The sequence below is a fragment of the Hylobates moloch genome, unplaced genomic scaffold (assembly GCF_009828535.3).
Source record: "Hylobates moloch isolate HMO894 unplaced genomic scaffold, HMol_V3 SCAFFOLD_13, whole genome shotgun sequence".
In the NCBI taxonomy this organism is placed as follows: domain Eukaryota; kingdom Metazoa; phylum Chordata; class Mammalia; order Primates; family Hylobatidae; genus Hylobates; species Hylobates moloch.
In genome coordinates, this window is record NW_026652288.1 from 37,394,662 (window position 1) to 37,421,188 (window position 26,527).

Here is a 26,527-nt window from a genome sequence, read left to right on the forward strand (position 1 = left end):
AAGTACTGAAGAATATAAAACAAAAAGCAAAACTTCCCCCAACCCTTTTTTTTTTAACAAAAGAAGTCTCATCAGGAAAAAAAAATTAATGCACAGAACATCATGTATATCGAAAAATAATATAAATATAGCTGGCCATGGTTGTGGGTGCCTGTAATCCCAGCTACTTGGGAGGCTGAGGCAGGAGAATCACTTGAACCTGGGAGGCAGAGGTTGCAGTGAGCTGAGATTATTGCTCCACTGCACTTCAGCCTGGGTGACAGAGTGAAACTGTCTCAAAAGAAAAAAAAAGGAAAATAATATAAATAAAAGTATTTATACAGTGCTCTATGTGTGTCAGGCACCATTCTAAGGGCTGCATACATTTTAATTTATTTGATTATCATGACATTTTTATTTAGTTATCACGACAACTTCATGATGTAGACATTAACTGTTATTATCTCAATTTCCCAGATGAGGAAACTGAAGCTCAGAGAGGTAAATCACTTGCTCAAATTCATCCAGGTAGAAGTTGCAGAGATGGGACTCTCATTTAGGCTAACCCCATGGTCCAGGCCCTTAACCACAACTGTGTCATCTCAGGTGGAGGAAAGAGAGAAGCGAAGCGCCTAGGGGCTGGTTGCAGAGAGGAAGTGGCTAACATTACCCCAGCACCTCTTGACACTTCCACTGAGACATGAAGCAGAAAGGACCAGTTTCCAGTCACTCTTCCCGCTTCCCACTGAAGTCACCCTCCAGGTCCCCCTCGCTTTAGCCAAGAGGCTGCAAACTGTCAAAGGAGAACACATTATAAAAGTCAAGCCAGGCATGGTGGGTCACAGCTGGAATCCCAGCTACTCAGGAGGCTGAGGAGGAAGGATGGCTTGCAGCCAGGAGTTTGAGGCCAGCCTGAGAAACATAATGAGACCCTCATTTCCTGAAGAAAAAAAAAGAGAGCAGGTGGGGTGGTATGATGTTCTCTGAACATCTCTTCCCTGGGACTCCTCTCTTGGCACCCTTTCCCCCGAGCTTTAGAAGAGTGCCCAATTTTTTTGTCCGTCAAGCAGTGTAATAAACCTACTCTTAAAAATTAAGACAGTTCGGCCGGGCGCAGTGACTCATGCCTGTTAATCCCAGCACTTTGGGAGGCAAAGGCGGGTGGATCACGAGGTCAGGTGATCGAGACCATCCTGCCAACATGGTGAAACCCTGTCTCTACCAAAAATACAAAAATTAGCTGAGCGTGAGGCCGAGGTGGGAGAATCGCTTGAACCCGGGAGGTGCAGGTCGCAGTGAGCCAAGATCACGCCACTGCACTCCAGTCTGGCAACAGAGCGAGACTCCGTCTCAAAAAAAAAAAAAAAAAAAAAAAAAATTAAGACGGTTCATTAAGCAGACGTGGAGACAGCCTGGAGTATGACAGGATTTTAGGATTTTTTTTTTAAAGGCAGGAGACAAAGTTGTTAATCACAATTTGCCCATTATGTAGATTCTATGTGAATACAGACATGGAGAGGGCCAGGGAAAGAAGGAGACAGTTGCTTTGGACATTGTAAGAAAACTCACACTTCAATAGATGCTCTCTCTCTTTTTTTTTTTTTTTTTTTTTTTTTTTTGAGACAGTCTCCCTCTCTCGCCTAAGCCAGAGTACAGCGGTGCAATCTCGGCTTACCGCAACCTCCGCCTCCCAGGTTCAAGCGATTCTCCCACCTCAGCCTCCTGAGTAGCTGAGCTGGTATTACAGGCGAGGGCCACCATGCCTGGCTAATTTTTGTATTTTTAGTAGAGACAGGGTTTCACCATGTTGGCCAGACTGGTGTCGAACTCCTGACCTCAGGTGATCCGCCTGCCTTGGCCTCCCAAAGTGCTGGGATTACAGGCGTGAGCCACCACGCCCTGCCTTCAATAGATAGTCTTAAACAAAAACCTTTACAAAATAATCAGAGATATTGAGGGTTTTTCAAGAAAACTTTAGCATTTCAAAGGTTTGGACGAGGGAGATTGGATACATTTTTAAAATAGTTTTTTTTATTTTAGAATGGTTTTAGATTTACAGAAAAATTAAGGAGACAGTACAATTACGATTTGTCGGAATATATAGCAGAATTTGCCCATAAAACCTTCTAGGACTTTCTTAGATCTTTTACTTCCTTTGCAAGTTCTTCTTTGGTTATTGGTCCATTCAGACTTCCTATTTTTTCGTAGACTAATTGTTGTCATTAAAACTTCCATGAAGAATCTCCCATTTTCATCTTCATTTAATTTTTTAGGTTTAAAAAAAAAAAAAAGAACCCTCTGCCTCCCCAGGCCCCTGGGGATCCAACCCTCGCTCCTGATTGGGCATCAAGGATAAGGGGCGAGGCTTAAGTGCTGAGTGATATATTGAAAGTCGAGCGGGGAATTTGGACAGAACCTCTTGTTAGAAAGCAAGTTGGGGCTGCCGGGTCAACTCGTGTTTCTCGACCAGTTTGTGGACCTAGGAAACAGGGGTCCCTGTGCACAACAGGAGTGCTGCCCACCGGCAGGAGATGGCACAGAGGACCACAGGCTGGCTCAGTTCCCCTGCAAACATCATCCCGAGAGCCCCGCGCACTTTCATGTGATGTTCGCGGAGCGCCCTCTGGAGCTCAAAGGCTGGTGGTGACCCTGGAGTTAGGCATCTGGGCTACTTAATACATTCATTTCCCAAACTCTCAGGACATGGCTTAGTCCCACGCTTCTAGAATTGCTCCCCAGGCTCAGTTCCCACTTCCTAGTCACGTTCCACCACCACGAGCCCTTGCTTTACCGCGGGGTGAGATGCAGCTCACCAATTCCTCCGAAGACAGACATCCCTGTTACATGCAGGGAACAGGTTTTATTGTTGTTTTTTAAAAAAGCTCCCACCACGCCTGCCACCACCAATTCTCAATGTTTTATTTTTCTTAAATGTTCATGCAAACAGAATAACAAAGTAAACAACCGTGTACTCACTATTTCACCGCTTAATACAGTCGTTTATTAAATTTCAGAAGTAAAAAATGCCTAAACATTACGGAAGTCAAAAGCAAAACTCCAGGCTGTGGTCTTATCCTCCAGCTCATAGGTCCCTTCTAGAGAACGTGGTTGTGTTTGCAAATCTGCACTCAGAGGATGGGTGGGTTTCAAGAGAGCACTCTATACCAGGGGTCCCCAACACCCCCGCTCCCCACCCCCACAGACCGGTACCCATGGTGGCCTGTTAGGAACCAGACCGCCACAGCAGGAGGTAAGCAGCGGGCCAGCCAGCAAAACTTCATCTATATTTGCAGCCACTCCCCATCGCTGGCATTGCAGCCTGAGCTCCGCCTCCTGTCAGGTGAGCTGGGGCACTAGATTCTCACAGGAGCGCAAACTCTATTGTGAACTGCGCATTTGAGGGATCTAGGTTGCATGCTCCTTATGAGAATTGAATGCCTGATGATCTGTCACTGTCTCCCATCACCCCCAGATGGGACCGTCTAGTTGCAGGAAAACAAGTTCAGGGCTCCCATTAGATTTGACATTATGGTGACTTGTATAATTATTTGATGATATATTATAACGTAATAATAATAGAAATAAAGTGCACAATAAATGTATTATGCTTGAATTATCCCCAAACAATTCCCCACCCCAACCCACCCACTCCACCGCTGCAGTCTGTGGAAAAATTTTCTTCCACGAAACCGGTTCCTGGTGCCAAAAACGTTGGGGACCGCTGCACCTCACAGTTCCGCAGCTGCTACCATCCTGGTTTATCGATACATCTTGCGGCCTCCAGGTCAGCCCCTGCAGCTTTATCTTATTCTTGTTTATAGCCGCATAGACTTAGATGTTCAGAGAATAGTCCAGTCTCTGTTCCATCCAGCTTTAGAGCCTCAGCGTTTCTTCACATCAGTCACTTACTTATTAATTATTTAAAGGTTCTTGTTTCTTCTTCCTGAAACTAAAGGAGAGGTCCCTGATCAAGTTGAATTTTGCAAAGGTGAGTAGTGACTTTTACAGCTAACTCCTGGGATTGGCTGGTGGAACTCAAGGCCTCCAGCCCTCACTAAGTTCTCTTAGGGAATCATTCATTCCTTTAAAATCAAGTTAGACATTTTTTTTTTTTTTTTTTTGAGACAGAGTCTCGCTCTGCCACCCAGGCTGTAGTGCAGTGGCATGATCTTGGCTCACTGCAACCTCTGCCTCCCGGGTTCAAGTGGTTCTTCTGCCTCAGCCTCCCGAGTAGCTGGGACTACAGGCGCATGCCACTACACCTGGCTAGTTTTTTTTTTTTTTTTTTTTAGTAGAGACAGGGTTTCATCATATTGGTCAGGCTGGTCTTGAACTCCTGACCTTGTGATCTGCCCATCTCGGCCTCCCAAAGTGCTGGGATTACAGGCATGAGCCACGGCGCCCGGCTGAGCTAGACATTAAAAAAAAATTAAGACATTATTATTATAATTTTTTTTTGAGATGGAGTTTCACTCTTGTTGTCCAGGCTGGAGTGCAATGGTGCGCTCTTGGCTCACTGCAACCTCTGCCTCCTAGGATCAAGCGATTCTCCTGCCTCAGCCTCCCAAGTAGCTGGGATTACAGACATGCACCACTGTGCCCAGCTAATTTTGTATTTTTAGTAGAGATGGGGTTTCACCATGTTGGTCAGGCTGGTTTGAACTTCTGACCTCAGGTGACCAAACCACCTCGGCCTCCCAAAGTGCTGGGATTACAGGCATAAGCCACTGCCTCTGGCAACAGACATTATTTTTTGGAGCAGTTTGAACCTTACAGAGAATTGAGCAGGTAGTATGCAGTTCCCGTATACCACTCAGCCCCTAATACCTTTCCCTATCATTTTGTTCTAAATTTATTTGTTTTTTAAAATTGTATGACTTTATCTTGTACAATATAATGTTTTGAAATATGTATACATTGTGGAATGATTAAATCTAGCTTATTTATTTATGTATTTATTTTTTGAGATGGAGTTTCACTCTTGTTGCCCCGGCTGGAGCGCAATGGTGCAATCTTGGCTCACTGCAACCTCCACCTCCAGGATTCAAGCGATTCTCCTGCCTCAACCTCCTGAGTAGCTGGAATTACAGGCATGTGACACCACACCTGGCTAATTTTGTATTTTTAGTAGAGGTGGGGTTCCTCCATGTTGGTCAGGCTGGTCTTCGAACTCTCGACCTCAGGTGATCCTCCTGCCTCAGCCTCCCAAAGTGGTGGGATTACAGGCGTGAGCCACTGCACCTGGCCAAATCAGCTAATTTAAAGAAATGCGTTACCTCACATAGTTATCATGTTTCTTTGTGGTGAGAACACCTAACATCTACTCTCTTAGCATTTTTCAAGAATGCGATATATCACCATTAATTATAGTCATCATGCTGTCCAATACATCTCTTGAACTTATTCCTTCTATCTAAATGTAATTATGCATCCTTTGACCAACGTCTTCCCAACTCCCCTTTACCCCCAATGACCCCAGATTCTTTTAACCACCATTCTACTCTCTACTTCTATGAGGTCTACTTTAAAAAATGTATTTATTTATTTTTTCAATTTTTATTATTTATTATTTATTTATTTATTTATTTTTTGAGACAGAGTTTCCCTCTTGTCGCCCAGACTGGAGTGCAATGGTGCGATCTTGGCTCACACAACCTCCGCCTTCTAGGTTCAAGCAATTCTCTTGCCTTAGCCTCCCAAGTAGCTGGGACTACAGGCACCCACCACCACACCCAGCTAATTTTTTGTATTTTTAGTAGAGACGGGGTTTCACCGTGTTAGCCAGGATGATCTTGATCTCCTCACCTCGTGATCCGCCACCTTGGCCTCCCAAAGTGCTGGGATTACAGGCGTGAGCCACCGCGACTGGCCTGCTAAGACATTTTCTTAGTTGCCTGGTGCATAGGAGTCTCTCAACTCACTTCTGACTTTCTTCCAGAGAGAACTGATCCAGGCATAGATGTTTATTCAGTGCATCAGAGTCAGGAACCTCCTATGTCACTGTGTTCCTGGCGTCACTTCTCTGAATGCGCTCTTTAATACTAAAATTTGGGAGAGGAGGCACTCAAATGGAGTTCAGAAAATGCAGGCAATGATGAAAGGTAGGGGAGTTCCTTTATTGTTTTTTCTACAGAAAAAGATAAATTCCCAGCCCCTGATCTACTTGGACTGGGGTCAAACCATTAAAGATGTTTGGAAATATGTGTCAGTGGGTCAGATCCAAACCTCCCCTAGAAGCGGTGTGTAAGAAGTTACACTGAAGATTGAAGCTGGTCATACTCAAGGCATACTGGAAAAAGATATTGATTTAGGCTGCTGGTGTCATCTTCCCCTGGCAAGTCATAGATCTTTACAAATTCATCTATTTCATAGAGAGTGGAGGCCCAAGGAGGATTTGAAGCCCCCAGACATAGCTGTTCAATGTCATATGACTGAGAATCCCAGGATGAATCCCTCAGAGAGGCACCGGCTCCTCCAGGATTCTTGATACCAGAAGGCTCATGTAGATCACAGTCATTTGCATCAGAGATTCCAGGACTTATTGGATGAATGTTTGCGGTAGTTATGGCTGAGGGAGTCTCCTCCTTCTTCACTGAAATGGTCTGGTTTGCTGGTCCTAGTGGTGGCCATGGCTTCATTTGCTGCCGCCGCTGCCTGTTCCATTTGGCACGCTGGTTCTTGAACCAAGTCTAGGGAGAGAGGAGGGGGGAGGTTAATAATGGAGGTTGAGTATAAAGGGGCATCCTCTTGTTCCTCAGGAATTCGGTTTTTTGGTGTGAGAGACAGTCTCACATTTATTGGAACAAGGGAAGCTCCTTCTAGCTGCTGTTGTCCTGGGTTTCAAGGGAAAAGTGGGTGTAGGATTGTACTAGCAATGGGTGGAATATGACCTAGATCATGACGTATTAAATAGAAGGGTGTTTGTATTAGTGGTGTATTTTTTTTTTTTTTTTTTGAGACAAGGTACCACTCTGTCACCTAGCCTGCAGTGTGGTGGTGCAATCATAGCTCACTGCAGTCTTGAACTCCTGGGCTTAAGCAATCCTCCTATCTCAGTCTCCCAAGTAGCTGGGACTACAGCCATGTGCCTCCTTGTCTGGTTAATTTTTAATTTTTTTTTATAGAGACATGGTCTTGCTATATTGCCCAGGCTGGTCTTAAACTGGGCTCAAGCGATCCTCCTGCCTCCGCCTCCCAAAGTGCTGGGATTACAAGTGTGAGCCACCATGCCTGGTCCCCAGAGAAAGTATTTTAAAGTCAGAGTATGGGGTGAGAGTTTAGCTTGGGTTGTCTTTAGGTTTCATCCAGGTGTTCTCCCATGAATACTTTGTGGGAACTTAGTGACAAGCATCTGGATGACTGTGATCGTCCTGATTAAGCAGAACCCATCCTGAATACACAGGAACAGACCCAAATGGGAGTATCTGAGATCCAGCCTCAGAGTCCTGTGTCACATGGTGGGTCTGGAGTTGGAAAGGTCTAGGTTCAAATTCCAACTCTTGTGTTTATAATGCTTGGAAGACAGCTCTTCTATGTGAGCTTTAGTGTTCCTCAATAAAGTGGGTGCTCATGACATTAAAAATGTAAAGTGCTTAACATTTGTCCTTACACATAGCAATTGCCAATAAATAGGAACTGTTATAACAATGATCAAAAGTGTGTGTGAAGCTCTGGGTTAGGCGTGCTACCTACAAACACACTTGGGAACAGACCTTTACTACGCATAGATCAAGTTGTAGCTTTGAAGCCAGTTTCCCCATTGTAGCCAGACTCGGGTGCATGGTCTTTTCAAGCAATTCTCTCAATGCTGCGAGTTGTTTGGAGAGAAATCTGGTGCGTGGCCGACGATCACGCCTTGGCCCTTCTGCAGAGGGAACAGATAAAAGGCTTTCACTAAAAAAAAATTCAGAGGAAATGAGGAGAGTACTACATCAAGGGAACACCTGTGGGACAAAAGAATCTGAACAACAGCCTTGAGCCCTAGACCTTCCCTCTGACAGAGCCTACACAAATGAGAATGAACCAGAAAACCAAATCTGGTAATACGACAACACAAGGTTCTTTAACATCCCCAAAAAATCACATTAGTTCATCAGCAATGGATCCAAACCAAGAAGAAATCCGTGATATACCTGAAAAAGAATTCTGAAGGTCAGTTATTAAGCTAATCAAGGAGGCACCAGAGAAAAGTGAAGCCCAATTTAAGGAAATTTAAAAAAAATGATATGAGAAATGAGGGGAAAAATCTTCAGTGAAATAGAGAGCATAAATAAAAAATAATCAAAACTTTAGGAGACAATGGATGCTCTTTTATCTACTAGACCTAAGAAATGAGATAGACAGCAACACAACGACCAAGAACCCAAAAGCAAATGCAATAAAAACAAAGATAAGTAGCTAGGATTTAATTAAACTAAAGAGATTTTGCATGGCAAAAGGAACAGAGTAGCAGAGTAGACAGAGTCAGCAGAGTAGACAGACAACCCACAGTCTAGAAGAAAATCTTCACAATCTATACATTTGACAAAGGACTAATATCCAGAATCTGCAACGAACTCAAACAAATTAGCAAGAAAAAATCAAACAATTCCATCAAAAAGTGGGCTAAGGACATGAATAGATAATTCTCGAAAGATATACAAATGGCCAACAAACATATGAAAAAATGCTCAACATCGCAAATGATTAGGGAAATGCAAATCAAAACCACAAGAATGGCCATAATAAAAAAATTAAAAAAAATAGATGTTGGCGTGGATGCAGCGAACAGGCAACACTTCTACACTGCTGGTAGGAATGTAAACTAGTACAGCCACTGTGGAAAACAGTGTAAAGATTCCTTCAAGAACTATAAGTAGAACTACCATTTGATCCAGCAATCCAACTACCGGCTATCTACCCAGAGGGAAAATAAGTCATTATACAAAAAAGATACTTGCACATGTATGTTTATAGCAGCACAATTCGAATTGTAAAAATGTGGAACCAACCCAAATGCCCATTGAGTGGATAAACTGTGGTGTGTGTGTGTGGGTGTGTGTGCGTATATATATATAATTCATGTATAATATATAAATTATATTGTATATAATTACACATAATTATATACAATATATAATTATATATAATACAAATATTATAATTTATATATATTATATATATAAATTATATGATGGATTGCTACTCAGCCATAAAAATGAATTCATGATATTTGTAACAACCTGGATTAGATTGGAGACCATTATTCTAAGTGAAGTAACTCAGGAATGGAAAACCAAACATCATATGTTCTCACTCATAAGCGGGAGCTAAGCTACAAGGATGCAAGGGCATAAGAATGACACAATGGACTTTGGGGACTCGGGGGAAAGGGTGGGAAGGGGGTGATGGATAAAAGACTACAAATATGGTGCAGTGTATACTGCTCACTTGATGGGTGCACCAAAATCTCACAAATCACCACTAAAGAACTTACTCATGTAACCAAACACCACTTGTTCCCCAATAGCCTATGAAAATACAAAAAAAATTTTAAAATGTTTTATTAGAATGCAAATATACATATTCCAAAGGTAAGCTTCTTTCCTGAGCTTGACGTATGAATCAAGAGCTTAGGCTAAACATTTGACTCACGAGACCCACTCCTCACCCTCTTGCTGGGAGTGTTCTGCATTCCTAGAAAATCAGTGCCAACTTCCACTGAGCAGGACACGTTTTTTAGCCACAAATGGGATAAGCTTATTTCTGTGGCCTCATCCTACAGCCCCCTGGAGGAGGAACATCAACCTCTTCATGACGTTGGGCACCAATATGTTTTCCTAGCAACTTGGGGACATCTTTCTCTTTCTCATGCTGCTAATAAAGACATACCTGAAACTGGGTAATTTATAAAGGAAAGAAGTTTAATGGACTCACAGTTCCATATGGCTGGGGAGGCCTCACAATCATGGTGGAAGGCAAGGAGGAGCAAAGCCACATCTTACATGGTGGCAAGCGAGAGAGGGAATGAGAGCTAAGCAAAAGGGGAAACCTCTTATAAAACCATCAGATCTTATGAGACTTATTCATTACCATGAGCACAGTATGGAGGAAACCGCCCCATGATTCAGTTATCTCCCACCGGGTCCCTCCCACAATGCATGGGAATTATGGGAGCTACAATTCAAGATGAGATTTGGGTGCGTCCTTATTGAGATAGAATAGAATAGTGGCATGATATTGATACCAGGTTTATATGAGTCTAAGATTCAGAGTATTTGAGGCCCTATTATCCTAACTGGTCATAGACTCAGTGGCACTGCTGTCTATGTTGGTTGGCTTGTGAGACCCTGAAGCTATTGGCTTGGCCATTTATTAATTGGGTCAGTAGGGAAGCAGATATGAAGCTTAGTGACCTGAGAATGAATGTCGATTCTCTCATTTACTAGCTCTGTGACTTTGGCAGCCTCAGTACACTTATACTGTTTGCCTCCGTATCTTTAACAGTGACATGGTCCCAGAAAGTTCACTCCTTTAGGAAAGATGTGAGTAACCAAAGAAGCCAGTCTGTTAATTACAGGCTTGGTGCATGTGTTAGTCCATTTTGCATTTATAAAGGAATACCTAAAACTGGGTAAATTAGAAAACAGGAATTATTTGGCTCACAGCTCTGCGGGCTATACACAAAGCATAGTGCTGGCATCTGCTTCTGGTGAGGGCCTTAGGAAGCTTCCACCCATGACAGAAGGCGAAGGGGAGCCAAGGTGTTACATGGTGAGAGTGGGAGCAAGAGACAGCAGGGGAAGGTCCGAGACTCTTTTAAACAACCAGATCTCAGGTGAACTTAGAGGTAGAGAACTCACTCATTACCATGAGGATGGCACTAAACCATTAAGAAGGATCTACTCTCATGATCCAAACCCCTCCCACCAGGCCCACCTCCAACATTGGGGATCACATTTCAACATGAGATTTGGAGGGGACAAATATGCAAACTGTATTAGTGCAGAATGGGAGTTTTTGCTATGGTTTAGAATATAAATAAGACCTCATCATCTAGTAAAATCCGATTCTCACGGTCATCTATTTTATAGGAAAGTTTCTATTTTCAGGATGCTCTTATTCCTTGTGCAAATACATGGGGAAAAAAAGCCAACATGCTGCCCAATCATCGCACAGTGAAGATAAGTGATCAAGCACACGGATTTTTCTTAGCGTCTCAGCATTTGTTTGGACACAAAGGCAGAACAAAAATTTACAGGACATTGAAGAAAAATTCTCAAACAGAAAAGGGACAGCAAGAAAGGGAGAGAGGGAGAGACAGAGACAAAGAGAGAAAAAAGAAAGGGAAGTTGGAAGAGAAAAAGAAAGAAGAGGAGGAAGAGGAGGAAAGCAGCAAATAAACACATTTTTTCTTAAGAAAAGAAATAAGGCTGGGCATGGTGGCTCATGCCTGTAATCCTAGCACTTTGGGAGGCCAGGGAGGGTGAATCACTTGAGATCAGGAGTTCAAAAGCAGCCTGGCCAACATGGTGAAACCCCATCTCTACTAAAAATATAAAAAAATTAGAAAAAAATTACCAAAAAAAAGAATATCTATAAATATTAAAATTAATATTCTCAGATAAAAGATATTGCACTCATACATCAAGAAAGTCTTGAAAAGAAAGGAAAGTCTGATAAGACAAATGTTCTTTGAAATCAATAGCTAGAAAGAAACCCTTAGGCAATAATAGAAGAGTTGGAAGACAAAGCTATTCTAGGAAGTAGAAAAAATATACAAAAGTGGACAAAAAGAGTGAAAAGATCAGAAAAAAAAAAGATCTCAGCTCAGGATGTCCAGCACTAGCAATATTTATGTGACTAAAAATATCTCTGACTAAAAAATGTTTCAGAGAGTATCATGAAAATATTTATTTTAAAAAATCAAGATTTAAGAGATGAGGCACAGGGGTTTCCAGATTGAAGCCGTTCCACGATGAGCACAATAAATGAACAACAGGATCATTGTTGCAAAAATATCAGAATACCAGGAATACATAGAGATTTCCAGAAGCTTCTAAAGGGAAGTAGAATTTCCCTTCAAAGGAATGGTAATTAGAATTCTACTGGTCTTTAGAAAAGCAACACTGCACATTGATAAGTTATAGGAGCTAAAATCAAGGAAGGATGTGGCTTTGAGTTTAAAATCATCTACCAAGCTGAGAGGTCAATATGTAAAATCAACTAATTAGTATTTTTGTATGTTTAGTATTAAACAACAGGAAAATGTATTAGAAGAGCCAGGTACAAGTTTTGATAAGTCAGCTTGTTGATGCATAATTTTTCTATTAGAATCAAATCATTTTAAGAAGTTAAAATAAAATATAACTAAAATTACATTTATGTCCCCAGCCAGGAAATACACTCTTTTTTTTTTGAGACAGAGTCTTGCTCTGTTGCCCAAGCTGGAGTGAAGTGGTACAATCTCAGATTACTGCAACCTCTGCCTCCCAGGTTCAAGCAATTCTTGTGTCTCAGCCTCCCAAGTAGCTGGGAACAAAGGCACATGCCACCATGCCCGGCTAATTTTTGTATTTTTAGTAGTGACAGGGTTTTGCCATGTTGTCCAGGCTGGTCTCGAACTCCTGGCCTCAAGCAATCCACCCGCCTTGGCAGGTGTGAGCCACCATGCCCAGCCAGTAATACACTTCTAAACTACATCTTACAAGTACAATTATAAAAGGAAAATGTTGATAAATTTCACAACAACAACTTTTAGAATATTTGTACAACAGTACTCATAAGTATATTGAAAAACACAAGCCAGGCTGGGAGAATATATTTGCAACACGTATAAGAGATAAATTATTAGTGTCTAGAAGACAACAAAAATATTCTACTAAGCCTCAAGAAAAAAAAAACATACTAAAAACTGGGAAATGATATAAATATAAAAATTAGCATAAGGGAAAAACAGAATGGCCTTTAAAACAGAGTGAACAGATTCAATTACACCGGTTAGTAAAGAAATGGGAATTAAAGATCACATACTATTTTATACCCATCAACGGACTGACATTTAAAAAGTATGAAAGTTACCAGGCATTAAAAAGGATGTGAGTTCAAGACGAGCTTAGGCAACAGAGTGAGATCCTGTCTCTACAAAAAATTTAAAAATTAGCTGGACATGGTGGCACACACTTATAAGTCCCAGCTACTCCTGAGGGTGAGGCGGGAGGATCACTAGGGCCTAGAGCTTGAGGCCAGCCTGGGCAACATACCAAGACCCCATCTCCTTAAAAAAGAGATGTGGAGAAACAAACTCCTAAGTTACTAGAATCCCTTGCAAATTGTTTTTCAAACGATCCTTGTTGGTACAACCCGGTGGTTTCTAAATTTACCCAGTGGTTTCTAAACCCAGTGGTTTCTACCAGGGTTGACAAAGCCCAGAAGCCACCACAAGGTCCACACCTCTCACTTGATTTGTCTGCAACCCAATCACTGAAACCCCAGCCTCTTGCCTTCGGCCAACTCACCCAACATGGTGTCTTCCAGAAATGAGTGGGTTCGATCAGCTGTGTGCCGCAGAGCTACTGAGCTGACTCTGTGTGACTGCTGGGCTAAAAGACCCGCTTATTTAAGCAGAGTTTTAATGTAATCATGTCCCCACCCTGTCCTACCCTAATATCACGCCCTCCAATAATCCATTCAGTATCTGTTTATTGAGAACCTATTCTATGCCTGATGCTGTGTAGGCCACTGGGAATAAAATGATGATTCAAGACTAATCCTTGACTCCAGAGAGTGGAAGAAAACAAAGGAAAGTGGAGTGAACAGAAAATGGATAAAATGTTCAAAAATGTCACTTGGGATCAATGAGTAAATAAACAAGGTGCTGAGAGAAAAATAAGTTGGTAAGATGACTCAAACTTGGAAGGTGAAGGAGGTGCCCTGTGTGTGGACGGCTTCCAGTGAGACCCGGAGTGCAGCAGGAGGCATCCTGCTAGGAGTTTGGGATGATGGGAGGTTAAGCCCTTCACCCACCCATCTCGGTCCAACCTCTTCCAGTCGAGACAGCAATGGATGACGGCGAAGAACTTGGCAGAGCCTAAACCACAGGGGATCTTGTATCTTCTTTTGATTATGGATTTGGGGGCAGCTGGGGAGCCCATAATGAGTTTTCAGCAAGGAAACTTAAAATATAAATTGCATTAAAAAAATCATGCTTCTTTCTTTCCTCTGAGCATCCCTCTCTCTGTCCCTCTGTTACTCATTTACTCCACCTTTCAGGCACCCTATTAACTCGTTTATTTATTCCTCCCCCTAATGTTCTTCTCCATGATGGGTCTTATTTGTGGGGTGAGTGTAATTTGGTGGATGAGACAGATCTAGTCTGTATCCATGAGATATGGCCTCCCCACACTCAATGTGGACCCAAGCTTTCTGAAGCAGAGATGGGACGCTGGTCTTGGCCCATCTTATACTATCCCCCAACTCTGTCCTCTCCCGCAACCTCCACACCCCCACCAGGTTGGTTTGGAGAAGTCTTGGACAAGCGAAAGAACCCTGGCTCTGGGAACATTGCAAGTAGACTGAAGGCCAAATGATTGAAGGACCCATCTGTGTCTTTTTACTTTCTGTTTTAGGGTCTCACTCTGTTGCCCAGACTAGAGTGCAGTGGTGCCATCATAGCTCACTGCAGCCTTCAACTCCTGGGCTCAAGAGATCGTCCAGCCTTGGCCTGCCAAAGTGCTAGCGAGCCATTGCACCTGGCCCCATCTATGTCTTTTACAGGAATACAATTCAGGAAACTTCTAACACGGTCAAGGGTAGAAACTCCCAAATCCTATCGGAAAGGATAAAGTGGGCCTCAAATTTTCCTTATAAATTTTAGAATGAGTCCCTGGAGTTGCCCTGTGGCACTGATGAGGATGGAAAGAGAGTGATATAGTCAAAGGGTATGACTTCCCAATAGCAGGGAATTTTGCAGAACTTAACGTTAAAACACCTCTGACACTTCTTCATTTGTTTGCTTAATTATTTGAATGCCTGCTCTGCTAAGATTTGTTCCACTGAATAGGAAATTGGGATTTACAAAAATAGAACTCACCGCCGCCTTCCCAAATGCTGGCATTCTAGGGAGGGAAGCAGGAAATAAAAAAGGAAACAAGACAATAGACAGTTCTGATTATGATACTACTGGTGTTATGAATGCCACCGACAGCACTAATTCAGAGGATGTGCAGTAGTTTTAAGGTAAGGTAAGACGTCTCTGAGGAAGTATCATTTTCACTGAAGGAGAGGGAAGAGTGTTCTCAGCAAAGGGAACATCAAATGCAAAGGCCCAGAGACGTGAAAAACCTTTTCATGTCTGAGGTGCAGATAAGAGGCCACTGTAGTTGAGGTGTATTGTGGGAGAGGAATATCGGGAAAAGCTGAAACTGGAAAGGCCAACCGAGGTCAGAGCAAGGCGAAGAAGTTTGAATTTTATTCCAAGTGAAGGACAAAGCCATTCAAGGGGCCTTGGGAGACCCAGAACACTCAGTTCACTTTTCTTTCCCTTTTTTTTTTCTTTTTTTGAGATGGGGTCTCGCTCTATCACCCAGGCAGTGGTGCGATCTCGGCTCAGTGCAACCTCCACCTCCCAGGCTCAAGCAATCGTCCCTCCTCAGCCTCCCAAGCAGCTGGGACTACAGGAATGAGCCACCGTACCCAGCCTCAGTTCACTTTTCTTACCACAAGCTACTTGAGAAATGAAAGAAAAAAATAGCCTCACCTTGAGAAAGTTGCTTGAGATTCCAGGTGCCCACCTGACAGGCAGGTTCCATGGAGGCATGAGGCTGAAAAGAGTTTGCAGTTACAGTTTCTCAAGATTTTCTCTTGCTGTTGTATTTGTTTTGAGCACACCCTCCCCTTACTTTTGGGGGACTCATTCCCTACTTTCTCATCAAAGGCTTCTCTGATCCCCCCAGGCCAGGTCAGAACTTCTGTGTGGTGCTGCAACGCTCCCTGAACTTCACCATACTTTGCTATGATTATTTGCGTGGGTTTTCTGGGAATGTTGGTCTCCATGAGGGAGGATGTAGATCTTTCCCTGTGATCCTCAGAGCCCTGCACAGGACCTGGCCCATGGTAGTTGCTCATTATAAGAGTTTAGGGGACATGAATAAAATATTGGACTCTCCCTGGGGGAAAGTGGCTGTAGTTGACCTTGCTACTGTGAGATTTCGAATGCAGATCAAATGTTTGCCTATTTTGGCATGCACTGAAGTATTAGGAACATGTTTCTACATCGCTTAGGATGGGACGGGGTGGTAGAGGATGCTGTCCACTAGCCTTCTCCAGGCATGCCTAGCATGTGAACCGCAATTCCATTTTCTTATTCTAAGTTGCACATACATGCAGAAAAGTTCATGAGTGATTAGTTTAACATCAGCGATTTTAAACCCCCCATGTAGCCAGCACCCAGATCCAGAAACAGAATATTTCCAGCACCCCACAAGCTTCTTTCCATCTCTGCATATGCAATGGTAACAACTTGCCTGACTATGTCATCACAGATCAGTAATGCCAGCTTTTGAACTTCATATACATGGATTATACAGTGAAGACTCTTTTTTCTCTTTGATTTTTAATTGACATGGAACAATTGTACATATTATATTTATAGAATACAGAGTTTGTTTTTTTTTTTTTTTTTTGAGACAGAGTCTCACTCTGTCGCCCATGCTGGAGTGCAGTGGCACCATCTCAGCTCACTGCAGCTTTGACCTCCTGGGCTCAAGCAAACCTCCCGCCTCAGCCCTGAGTCTATAGGCATGGTGACAAAAGAGACTAAAGAAGCATAGCAATGAAAGGCATGAAATCTGATTGGATGATGGATTTTAAAACAGCTATAAAGGACATGCTTTTGGATAACTGGGGAAATTTAAATAGTACTGTGAATTAGATGCTAACTTTTAAGTGATGGCAGAGTAGAACCTCTATCAGTCTTGTGGAGCTGAATGTACAAAAATGGTAGGTTGGTGCCTGCCAAGTGGGAGAGGGAATGTTAGGCTTTTATCTATTATTATTACTTTGAATTTTTGTTTTAAAACAATTCTTCATCTTTTCTGTTGTATTCTTCTCAGACTGCTTTCAGGAGCTACCAGAAAATAACACGCAAAGTTTGAGACTCTGGAAGATTTTGCTTTACCTAAGCCACGCTGATGTATTAAATTTATCATTTTAGCATTCCCTGTAGATCTTGTCATTCCTTACAAATGATACCCTTTGTCTTGGAGAAGAATACTAAGTTAGAGCTGGTGGGTTTCTACTTTAGGAGAGTAGCTCGAAAATATAATCTTTAACAAATTGAAAAATAAAATATGAAATAAGAGGGTGCTTTCTCTTTTTGTGCTCACCTATATTAAGCAATTTCCTTTCATAGATAGCTCCCTTAAAGGGAAATCCTTTTAATTTAATTTTATTTTTGGATGATGATTATTCAAAGTCTACTTATGTATTTATTCAATTAATTAAAATTTTTTTTGAGGTGGAGTTTCACTCTTTCACCCAGGCTGGAGTGAAGTGGCGTGATCTTGGCTCACTGCAACCTCCACCTCCTGGGTTCAAGAGATTTTCCTGCCTCAGCCCCCCAAGTAGCTAGGATTACAGGTGTCTGCCACGACACCCAGCTAGTTTTTTGTTTTTAGTAGAGATGGGGTTTCGCCATGTTGGCCAGGCTGGTAGTGAACTCCTGACCTCAGGTGATCCACCCACTTCAGCCTCCCAACGTGCTGTGATTACAGGTGTGAGCCACCGTGCCCGGCCTATTTATTTATTTTTAAATATTTGTTTCAATAAGTTTTTGGGGAGCAGGTGGTTTTTTGTTACATGAATAAGTTCTTTAGTGGTGATTTCTGAGATTTTGGTGCACCCATCACTGTAGCAGTGTACACTGTACCCAATGTGTAGTCTTTTAGCCCTCATACTCCTCCTGCCTTTTCCTCCAAGTCCCCAAAGTCCATTGTATCATCCTTATCCTTTTGCATCTTCATAGCCTAGCTCCTGTGTTACACTTTTAGTTGGAGCGCTGAAAGGACTGTGCCCTACATGAACAGGTGTACCAATCAGTACTTAAATCAACTAAACTCTGAATCTAATCAACTTAATCCCTATTTAAAGTAATAGACCCCCATTCTCACTGCCTGAAATGTTAATCCACTCTAGAAGCAGATAATGTCTTGTACTTTGCATATATTATGCACCATTAAACATGTGGACACAATGACTGTCTTCAATAAAATTTAGCAGGCATTCCAGATTTATTTCACAAGTCTACTTGTACGGATTAGATTTGTAAAATCTAGTTGCATTCAACGGCCTCAAAACTCTGAAACCATCATTCTATGATTATTTTATCTAGTTAAGGAGATAACACACACTCTTCTACAATGAGTTAATATTTACTGGGTGTTTACTTTGTGCAAGGCACAGTTTTAAGGCTAAGGTGCTTTTCACATATTATTTCTTTTGATCTTCACAGAAATCCTGTGATGCAAGTCCTAATATTATCTCTAGCTTACAGATGAAAACTTTAAAGCACAGAGAATTTAAGCATCTTGTTACTATTCATGGGCTAACAAGTGGCAAAATCAGGCTTTGAATCCAGCCAGCCTAATGCCAAAGTTTGCAGTCTTTTTTTTTTTTTTTTTTTTTTTTTTTGTTTGTTTGAGACAGAGTGTCAGTCTGTTGCCCAGGCTGGAGTGCAATGGTGTGATCTCAACTCACTGTAGCCTCCGCCTCCCAGGTTCAAGCGATTCTTCTGCCTCAATCTAACAAGCAGCTGGGACTACAGGCGCCCGCCACCACGCCTGACTAATTTTTGTATTTTCAGTAGAGACAGGGTTTCACCATATTAGCCAGGATGGTCTCGAACTCCTGACCTCATGATCTGCCTGCCTCGGCCTCCCAAAGTGCTGTGATTACAGGCGTGAGCCACCGCGCCCAGCTACAGTTTGCAGTCTTTAACTGCAGTGGTGTAATTGTCATCAGCCTCTCCTCTGAGCTTAAGACTTGTATATCTCATATGCCTTAAATTACTATAGGTTTATAAAGTCATGGCATCCTGTTAAGCCAGGTTGTCGTTCTATCTTGTTCTTATTGATGTATGTCATGGTCCTTCCATTTAGACTTGCCGGTTACCTCTGCACTCATAATTCACATTCCTATTAATGCCACTTACAGAAAGTGGCAATATGTTTGTCATGGGTGGGGTAGAGAAGAATTGATGAGTAGGAGGCTTCTTAGAAAAATGTTGCCTGGTGTCCAGATGTGTGCTACGTGCATCAACATGTATTTAAAAAGTAAACTAGTTTTCCCTTCTTGTTATGCTTTGAATATGTTCTCCAAAGTTCATGTGTTGAAAAGTTAATCCCTAATGCAACGGTGTTGGGAGATGGGGCCTAATCAAAGGTGATTAGGTTAGGAGAGCTCGGCTGGCCTGACTGGATTAATGGATTAATGTCATTATCTCAGGATCTCGGGGGTGAGTTTGTTATAACATCGAGTCTCTCTCTCTCTCTCTCTCTCTCTCTTTCTCTCTCTCCTTCCTTCCCTTCCTTCTGCCTTCTATCATGGGCTGATGCAGCAAGAAGGCCCTCCCCATATGTGAGCCCCTTGACCTTGTACTTCCCAGCCTCCATAGCTATCAGCAGTAAGTTTCTTTTCACTATAAATTGTCCAGTCTGTGGTATTCATTATACTTTAGCATAAGATACTTTAGGATAAGATATGATAAGAAGTTGTATGTGGATGAAAATAAGTGTGAGGAGTATCAATTTAAGGCAAATAATGTCGAAAGACAAAATTATAGCACATTTAGATAAAGATCTAATTGGCTTTTATTCGTAATTCATGAATCCTTTTATTCATCCTTCATTCTACAAAATAGAATGAGAGCTTCCACTGGCCAGTGGCAGAACAGTTAATTTTGTAAGCTGGGAAAAAGGAAACAGAAAAATAGGGAAAAAAGCTGATTGGTTCACGTCAGATTACTTCCGGTTACTTTTAAAATAAGGGTTAAAGCAGAGGGGACGTCCTTCTTACCCTGACTGAGGTAAAGTGGGATCTCCCACTGTCAGGAAAAACTGATCTGTTTGGGGATTTTTCTGCCATCGTAAAATTTCAGTTAGATAATGTGGCATTTAGCATGAGTGACTCTATTTTGGTTTGGTCTGGTCTATTGGGTCTAGTATAGGAGCTCAGTCCAAAACAATGGCCTTCTACAACTTTTGCTTGACACTATCAAATGATCTGCATGAGTTTCTTCCCTGTGAACCTTCATATACAGAATATTGAAGAAAGATACATCTGATTTAGCATTGAAATTCAAAAGCAATGCCCTGAGTGAGAGACTGAAGGGATTTGCAACAGAGGTGGCCTGGAATACCTCCGAAGTGAAGTGACTTCTGTTTGACCAAGGACAACTCTCCAGAGTGGGGGGAACCAGCTTCTCGTGACAGCATCTGAGGGATGAGTGCCCTGATGGGTAAGAAGATCTGGGAGGAAAGTTAATAGCATGCACTACAGATGCAGGACACAGAGCTCAAGAAGGCATGAGAAACAGTAAGGAGGACTTTCCTCCTTCTTCCCTTTAACAGAGTCCCAAGGACATGAAATATAAGGGATTTCTGGACAAAACAAGGTAATTTGGGAGAAAGTCTCATGTGCAGGCCCCCAAATTCAGATTAAAAATAGAATTTCTGTAAAATTCTCTGGAATGTTTGGGCTTGGGGAAGTCAAAAGGAATGCAGCACATTGTATTTAGAAAATATCAGGACATATGGAGTCGCTTAAATTTCCTGTGGATCTGAGAATAAGTTTGAGGGGGTTATTATATCCATCATCGGCCCACAAAGAATAGCTTTGAGCTTCTTTTTTTTTTTTTTGGGGATGTAGTCTCACCCAAGCTGGAGTACCATGGCCCAATCTCAGCTCACTGCAAGCTCCGCCTCCCGGGTTCACGCCATTCTCCTGCCTCAGCCTCCTGAGTAGCTGGGACTACAGGTGCCTGCCACCACGCCCAGCTAATTTTTTGTAGTTTTAGTAGAGACAGGGTTTCACCATGTTAGCCAGGATGGTCTCGATCTCCTGACCTCGTGATCCGCCTGCCTCGGCGTCCCAAAGTGAGCTTTTATGCATTCTCAAAACGCGACCCTCTAGGAGTGAGGTCACATGCATTGGAGACATTTTCAGGCTCTAGCCATCAAGGGCAAGAGGACGGGTAAATTTCTATTGGATCGTCCTTTCCTGGAAACGGAATGAGAAACGGTGCCATCTTCCAGAGCAAAGGCGTCAGCTAAGACAATCTACCAAGAGGCCATCAGCAGCTGAGGTTAGAGCAGTCCCACCCTTTTTCTGGATTTCCTGGAGCTGTAGTTATGTCCGTTGTATAGGTTGTAAAATTCAGCATTATGGAGAGAAGAGGGTGGATAAAGCTCAGATATGAGATTCTAATCTGGACAAGAAAGCAATTAATGACATTCAATTTATTTTATTAACGAAAGACATGTACATGGTCTTTTTTGAAGAATAAAAAATCAACTTATGTAATTTCATAACATAACTAAGAGGTAGTTGGTATTATCCCCATTTTACAGATGAGGAATTAGCATGAATATGTTAAGAAATAACTTGCCGAGGGCACATTTCAGAAGATGACGTGGAATTGCACCCAGGCAGTGTGTCTCCAGAGCCTGGGCTGTTAACCAGAAGACTATATTGCCTGTTGTGACCAAACCAAAAATAAAGACTTGGTCTTTGTCCAGGTTCCTGGCACACAGCTCCAAAATCCTTGGATTCTCCGGAGTAAGGAGTGTCTTTTGCATGCAAATGAGATGGCTAGCGGCTGGGGGCCCCTAGGTAGCTTCAGGATGAGGGCTGGTCATTGGAAAGACCAAGACATGATTAGAGGGTTGGAATTTTTAGCTCCACCCCGACTTCCAGGGAGGCAAGAGGGACTGTAGATTGAGTTAATCACCCATGACCAATGATTTAATCAATTATGCCTAAGGTATAAAACCTGTCAGTGAGTTTCCAGGTGGGCTAACACTTTAAGGTGCTGGGAGCATGGCACACTCAGGGCCTGAGGGTTCTGCACCATCCACCCAGCCCCCCATTTCTTGCTCTATACATCTCTTTCATTTGGCTGTCCTAAGCCGTATACTTCATGATAATCCAACAAATCTAAGTAAAGTGTTTTCTGAGTTCTGCAACCATTTTAGCAAATTATTCAACCTTTGGAGAGGGTCATGGGAACTCCCCAACTTATAGCCAGTTGGTCAGAAGTGCAGGTGGCAGTTGAGACCTTGTGACTGCCACCTGAAGTGGCAGCAATTATGTGAGTCTGAGCCCTTTAACTTGTGGAGCCTGATGCTGCTCTTGTTGTTGGCTGGCCAGTTCAGGTTCTTGACTTCACCGCACAAAAGAATTTGAGAGCCAAGTGCAGAGTAAAAGTCAGCAAAGGAGTTTATTGCAGAGTGAAAGTGCACTCTGAAAGCTGGGTCAGAGGCGGCAGCTTGAGAATGAGACACACCAGACTCGCACTGGGAAACTCCCGTTATGGGAGTCTTCCATTATTCATGAGGGCATGGAAAGGTGTATTATTGTTAAGCATGCTGCGGGTGGTCTCCTGGATGCGCATGTGCTATTGCTGTACATACGAGTACATACATCACATGTCTTAACTGGTATTTTATTTTATTCATTTTATAATGTTTTCCAAATTTCAATAGTTTTGGGGGTACACGTGGTTTTTGGTTACATAGATGAGTTCTTTAGTGGTGAATTCTGAGATTTTAGTGCTCCCATCACCCGAGCAGTGTACGCTGTACCCAATAATGTAGTCTTTTAGTCTTTTTTTTTTTTTTGAGACAGAGTCTAACTCTGTTGCCCAGGCTGGAGTGCAGTGGTGCGATCTCAGCTTACTGCGATCTCAGCTTACTGCGATCTCTGCCTCCCGGGTTCAAGTGATTTTCCCGCCTCAGTCTCCTGAGTAGCTGGGACTACAGGCGCCCACCACCACGCCTGGCTAATTTTTGTATTTTTTTTAAGTAGAAATGGGGTTTCACATGTTAGCCAGGCTGGCCTCAAACTGCTGACCTCAGGTGACCTGCCTGCCTCGGCTTCCCAGTGCTGGGATTGCAGGCGTGAGCCACCATCCCCAGCCCAATATGTAGTCTTTTATCCCTCACCCCTCTCCCAAGTTCCCCACCACCTGAGACCCCAAAGTCCATTATATCACTATATACGCCTTTGTGTACCCATAGCTTAGCTCCTACTTATAAGCGAGAATATGCAATATTTGGTTTTCAGTTCCTGAGTTACTTCACTTAGAATAATGGCCTCCAGCTCTATCCAAGTTGCTGCAAAAAAACATGATTTCATTCCTTTTTATGGCTGCGTAGTATTCGATGGTGCATATATACCACATTATCTTTACTCACTCGTTGGTCAATGGAGGCATAGGTTGGTTCCGTATCTTTGCAATTTCAAATTGTGCTGTTGTAAACATGCATTCCACGTCCTTTTTTTTTTTTTTAAGGGGAGTCTCACTCTGTCCCGCAGGCTGGAGTGCAGAGTGGCGTGATCTCCGCTCACCGCAAATTTCCGCCTGTAGGTTCAAGCGATTCTCCTACCTCAGCCTCCTGAATGGCTGGGATTACAGGTGCACACCAACACGCTCAGCTAATTTTTGCATTTTTTTTTTTCTTTTTTTGAGACGGAGTCTCGCTCTGTCACCCAGGCTGGAGTGCAGTGGCGCGATCTCGGCTCACTGCAAGCTCCGCCTCCCGGGTTCACGCCATTCTCCTGTCTCAGCCTCCGGAGCAGCTGGGACTACAGACGCCCGCCACCGCGCCCGGCTAATTTTTTGTATTTTTAGTAGAGACGGGGTTTCACCGTGGTCTCGATCTCCTGACCTCGTGATCCACCCGCCTCAGCCTCCCAAAGTGCTAGGATTACAGGCGTGAGCCACCGCGCCCGGACTAATTTTTGCATTTTTGATAGAGAAAAGGTTTCGCCCTGTTGGCCAGGCTGGTCAAAATATCGCTGATGCATCCTCTTCCACCGCTAGAGGGCAGCATTTTGGGAATCCGTTTCCAAAGGGCTGGAATTGAGTTTTTAGAGGTCACAGACCCTTTTGGTAAACAAATAAATGCTATGGACTCCTAATTTTTAGGGCATTTTCTCATGTTTACGGGTTCTTCTATAATCAGAATTTTAAAATATCATTCTCATCAGAAATTGGAACTTACTGAGAAAGAAGGGAGTGAAAGAATTTCTGAGCCAGTGGGAAGCCTGGCCATGTAGTGCAGTGGAATGAAAACTAGGACTCCAGGGGGCAAATGAGGGTAAGCGCTGCTCCTGAAGGGAGGCGTAATTAAAAGAGGACGATCACTACCTTAGGTGGAAAGTTGGTGAATTTAGCCCATGAGATAATATGTGTGCTTCTCTTTTGCGGTTAGGAGTTGAGCCGCAAAATGCTTCAAACTTCAATTTAAGAAGAAAAAGGTGAGAACACGTGGGACATTATTTTCCTTGGTAGCTAATTCTGTTTTCCTAACCCCAATTTGATTTTTTTGGTTACGTAGTGTTTGGCTTCCCCTAGTGGCTTCTGAAGACATATTGAGCCAATTTTCACTAGATTCCCACTGTGACATTATGTTGTCCGTGTAATAGTTCAACAATCAGACTCAGATTTGCTAAACATGAAACCTCATTGTTGCATCTGACATTAAATTCTGATTCTTCTCAAATATAACCTGTCTTCTTCTCAAGATAGCGTATACGTGGCCCCTTCTGGAACAGAAAATGTTCTTTCCAGAGAATTCTTGATTTAAAAAAAATCCATAAGAGACTGGGCGCGGTGGTTCATGCCTGTAATCCCAGCACTTTGGGAGGCTGAGACCCCAAAAGAGAAGCACATATATTATCTCATGGGCTAAACTCACCAACCTTTCACCTAAGGCAGTGATTGACCTCTTTTAATTGATCCCCGCTTTAGGAACAGCATTTACCCTCATTTGCCCCCTGGAGTCCCAGTTTTCATTACACTGCAGTGCATGGCCAGGCTTCCCACGGACTCAGAAATTCTTTCACTCCCTTCTTTTTCAGTGTTTCGATTCTTGGTGAGAATGATATTTTAAAATTCTGAATATAGAAGAACCTGTAAACACGACAATATACTCAAAAATTAGGAGTCCACAGCATTTATTTGTTTACCAAAAGGGTCTCTGACCTCTAAAAACTCAATTCCAGTCCTTTGGAAACGGATTCTTAGGATGCTGCCCTCTAGCGGTGGGAGAGGATGCATCAGAGACATTTTCAGGCTCCATCCATTTCCAACCTTGGAAAAGAAACTGTGTCCTAATACTTAATAAGACAGACTGTCCAGTGATGCCTCTCCAAGACATAAAGTTGTCTTATAATTATTTCTTACTTAGACTATGTCTTTGTCAATTCAGGTTGTTACAACATCATACCACAGACTCAGTGTCTTATAAACAACAGAAATTTATTTCTCACAGTTCTGAAGGCTGGAGGTCTGAGATCTGGGTGCCAGCATGGCTGGCTTCTGCTGAAAGGCCTCTTCCAGGTTGCAGGCTGCTGATTCCTTGTTGTATCCTCACATGGTAGAGAGAGGGCGAGAGATCTCTGTGGAGTACTTTTCAGAAGGGCACTAATCTCATTCATGAGGATCCCACCCTCATGAGCTAATCACCACCCTAAGACCCTACCTCTTAGTGCGATGACATTGGGTGGGGGGTTCTAATTTCAATATAAATTTGGGGGTACACTAGCATTCTGTTTATTGCAGACCATTGCCATACCTTAGATATTCATCTTATGAGCTGAGACATTAAATGAGGGAGTGAATGAGCCTGAGCTTTTATTACAATAATTAAATGGGGACCTGGGAAATCCAATCAAGCTGTAAGTACCCACTTCTTTTACCTGAAAAGCTAGTCCTGATTTCCTAATTTAACTCTGCTCAGATGACCAAGAGATACATGGGTCTTTATTGACCCCAAGGCATCTAGCACAATCAGTGTGTCTGTAGAAACAAGGAGAAAACTTTTTCCAAATACTTCCTGGATGTCTTCTGATGTCCACATCCTAGTCCCATAAATACTATTTGCTTGAGGAAATCCATGTGATAATCTTAAGGCAAGACAGGTAGTCAAGGAAGTGGCCATGTTCTTGGGATGCAGCAACCTTGGTGGCCATGCAATCAACACAGTAAGCCTCAGCGTTCACATTGTAATAGAGCTCATTCAAGCAAAGCTCTCTTCAGTAGAGGATTTCCTTTTTAGAGAGAAGGTGCATGTTTATTTTATCTGTCCTCAAGCAGACCTGTTGCTCATTATAACAGTAAAAAACACATCTCTTGGAGGAGATTTAAGATGCTAATGAGACATATGATGCATGAACAAGCATGTACAGCTACTGTGCACGTGCACCCAGAGGACCACCCAGAACATGCTTATTAGTAACACCTTTTCCCACCTTATGAATAATCATGTAAGTCTGCCAGAAATGAGGTTTC

At 42.7% G+C, this 26,527-nt stretch overlaps 1 protein-coding gene across 2 annotated transcripts; it reads right to left on the bottom strand.

Moving 5' to 3' along the window:
* Positions 1-6,074: 6,074 nt before the first annotated feature.
* Positions 6,075-15,948, bottom strand: LEUTX (leucine twenty homeobox). 2 transcript variants are annotated; one of them, XM_032172948.2, is made up of 3 exons: positions 15,716-15,948; positions 7,692-7,843; positions 6,075-6,668 (listed from the first exon to the last, which is right to left on the bottom strand). In XM_032172948.2, exons 1-3 carry the CDS (start codon positions 15,765-15,767, stop codon positions 6,231-6,233), a joined length of 642 nt encoding a protein of 213 aa, XP_032028839.1. In that variant the 5' UTR covers positions 15,768-15,948; the 3' UTR covers positions 6,075-6,230. The 2 variants fall into 2 exon arrangements, with proteins under 2 accessions (XP_032028839.1, XP_058283034.1); XM_058427051.1 differs by lacking the exon at positions 15,716-15,948 and adding an exon at positions 13,476-13,549.
* Between the last annotated feature and the right edge of the window lie 10,579 nt (positions 15,949-26,527).

What these genes read in the sequence shown, in the direction of transcription:
- LEUTX (XM_032172948.2), bottom strand. Translation starts at nt 15,767, where the DNA reads ATGGAACCTGCCTGTCAGGTGGGCACCTGGAATCTCAAGCAACTTTCT. An exon ending in TCTCAAGCAACTTTCTCAAG is followed by an intron (nt 7,844 to 15,715) that starts GTGAGGCTATTT and finishes TTCCCTCTGCAG; the next exon opens with AAGGGCCAAGGCGTGATCGT. An exon ending in TTGATCTATGCGTAGTAAAG is followed by an intron (nt 6,669 to 7,691) that starts GTCTGTTCCCAA and finishes CTCTCTCCCTAG; the next exon opens with ACTTGGTTCAAGAACCAGCG.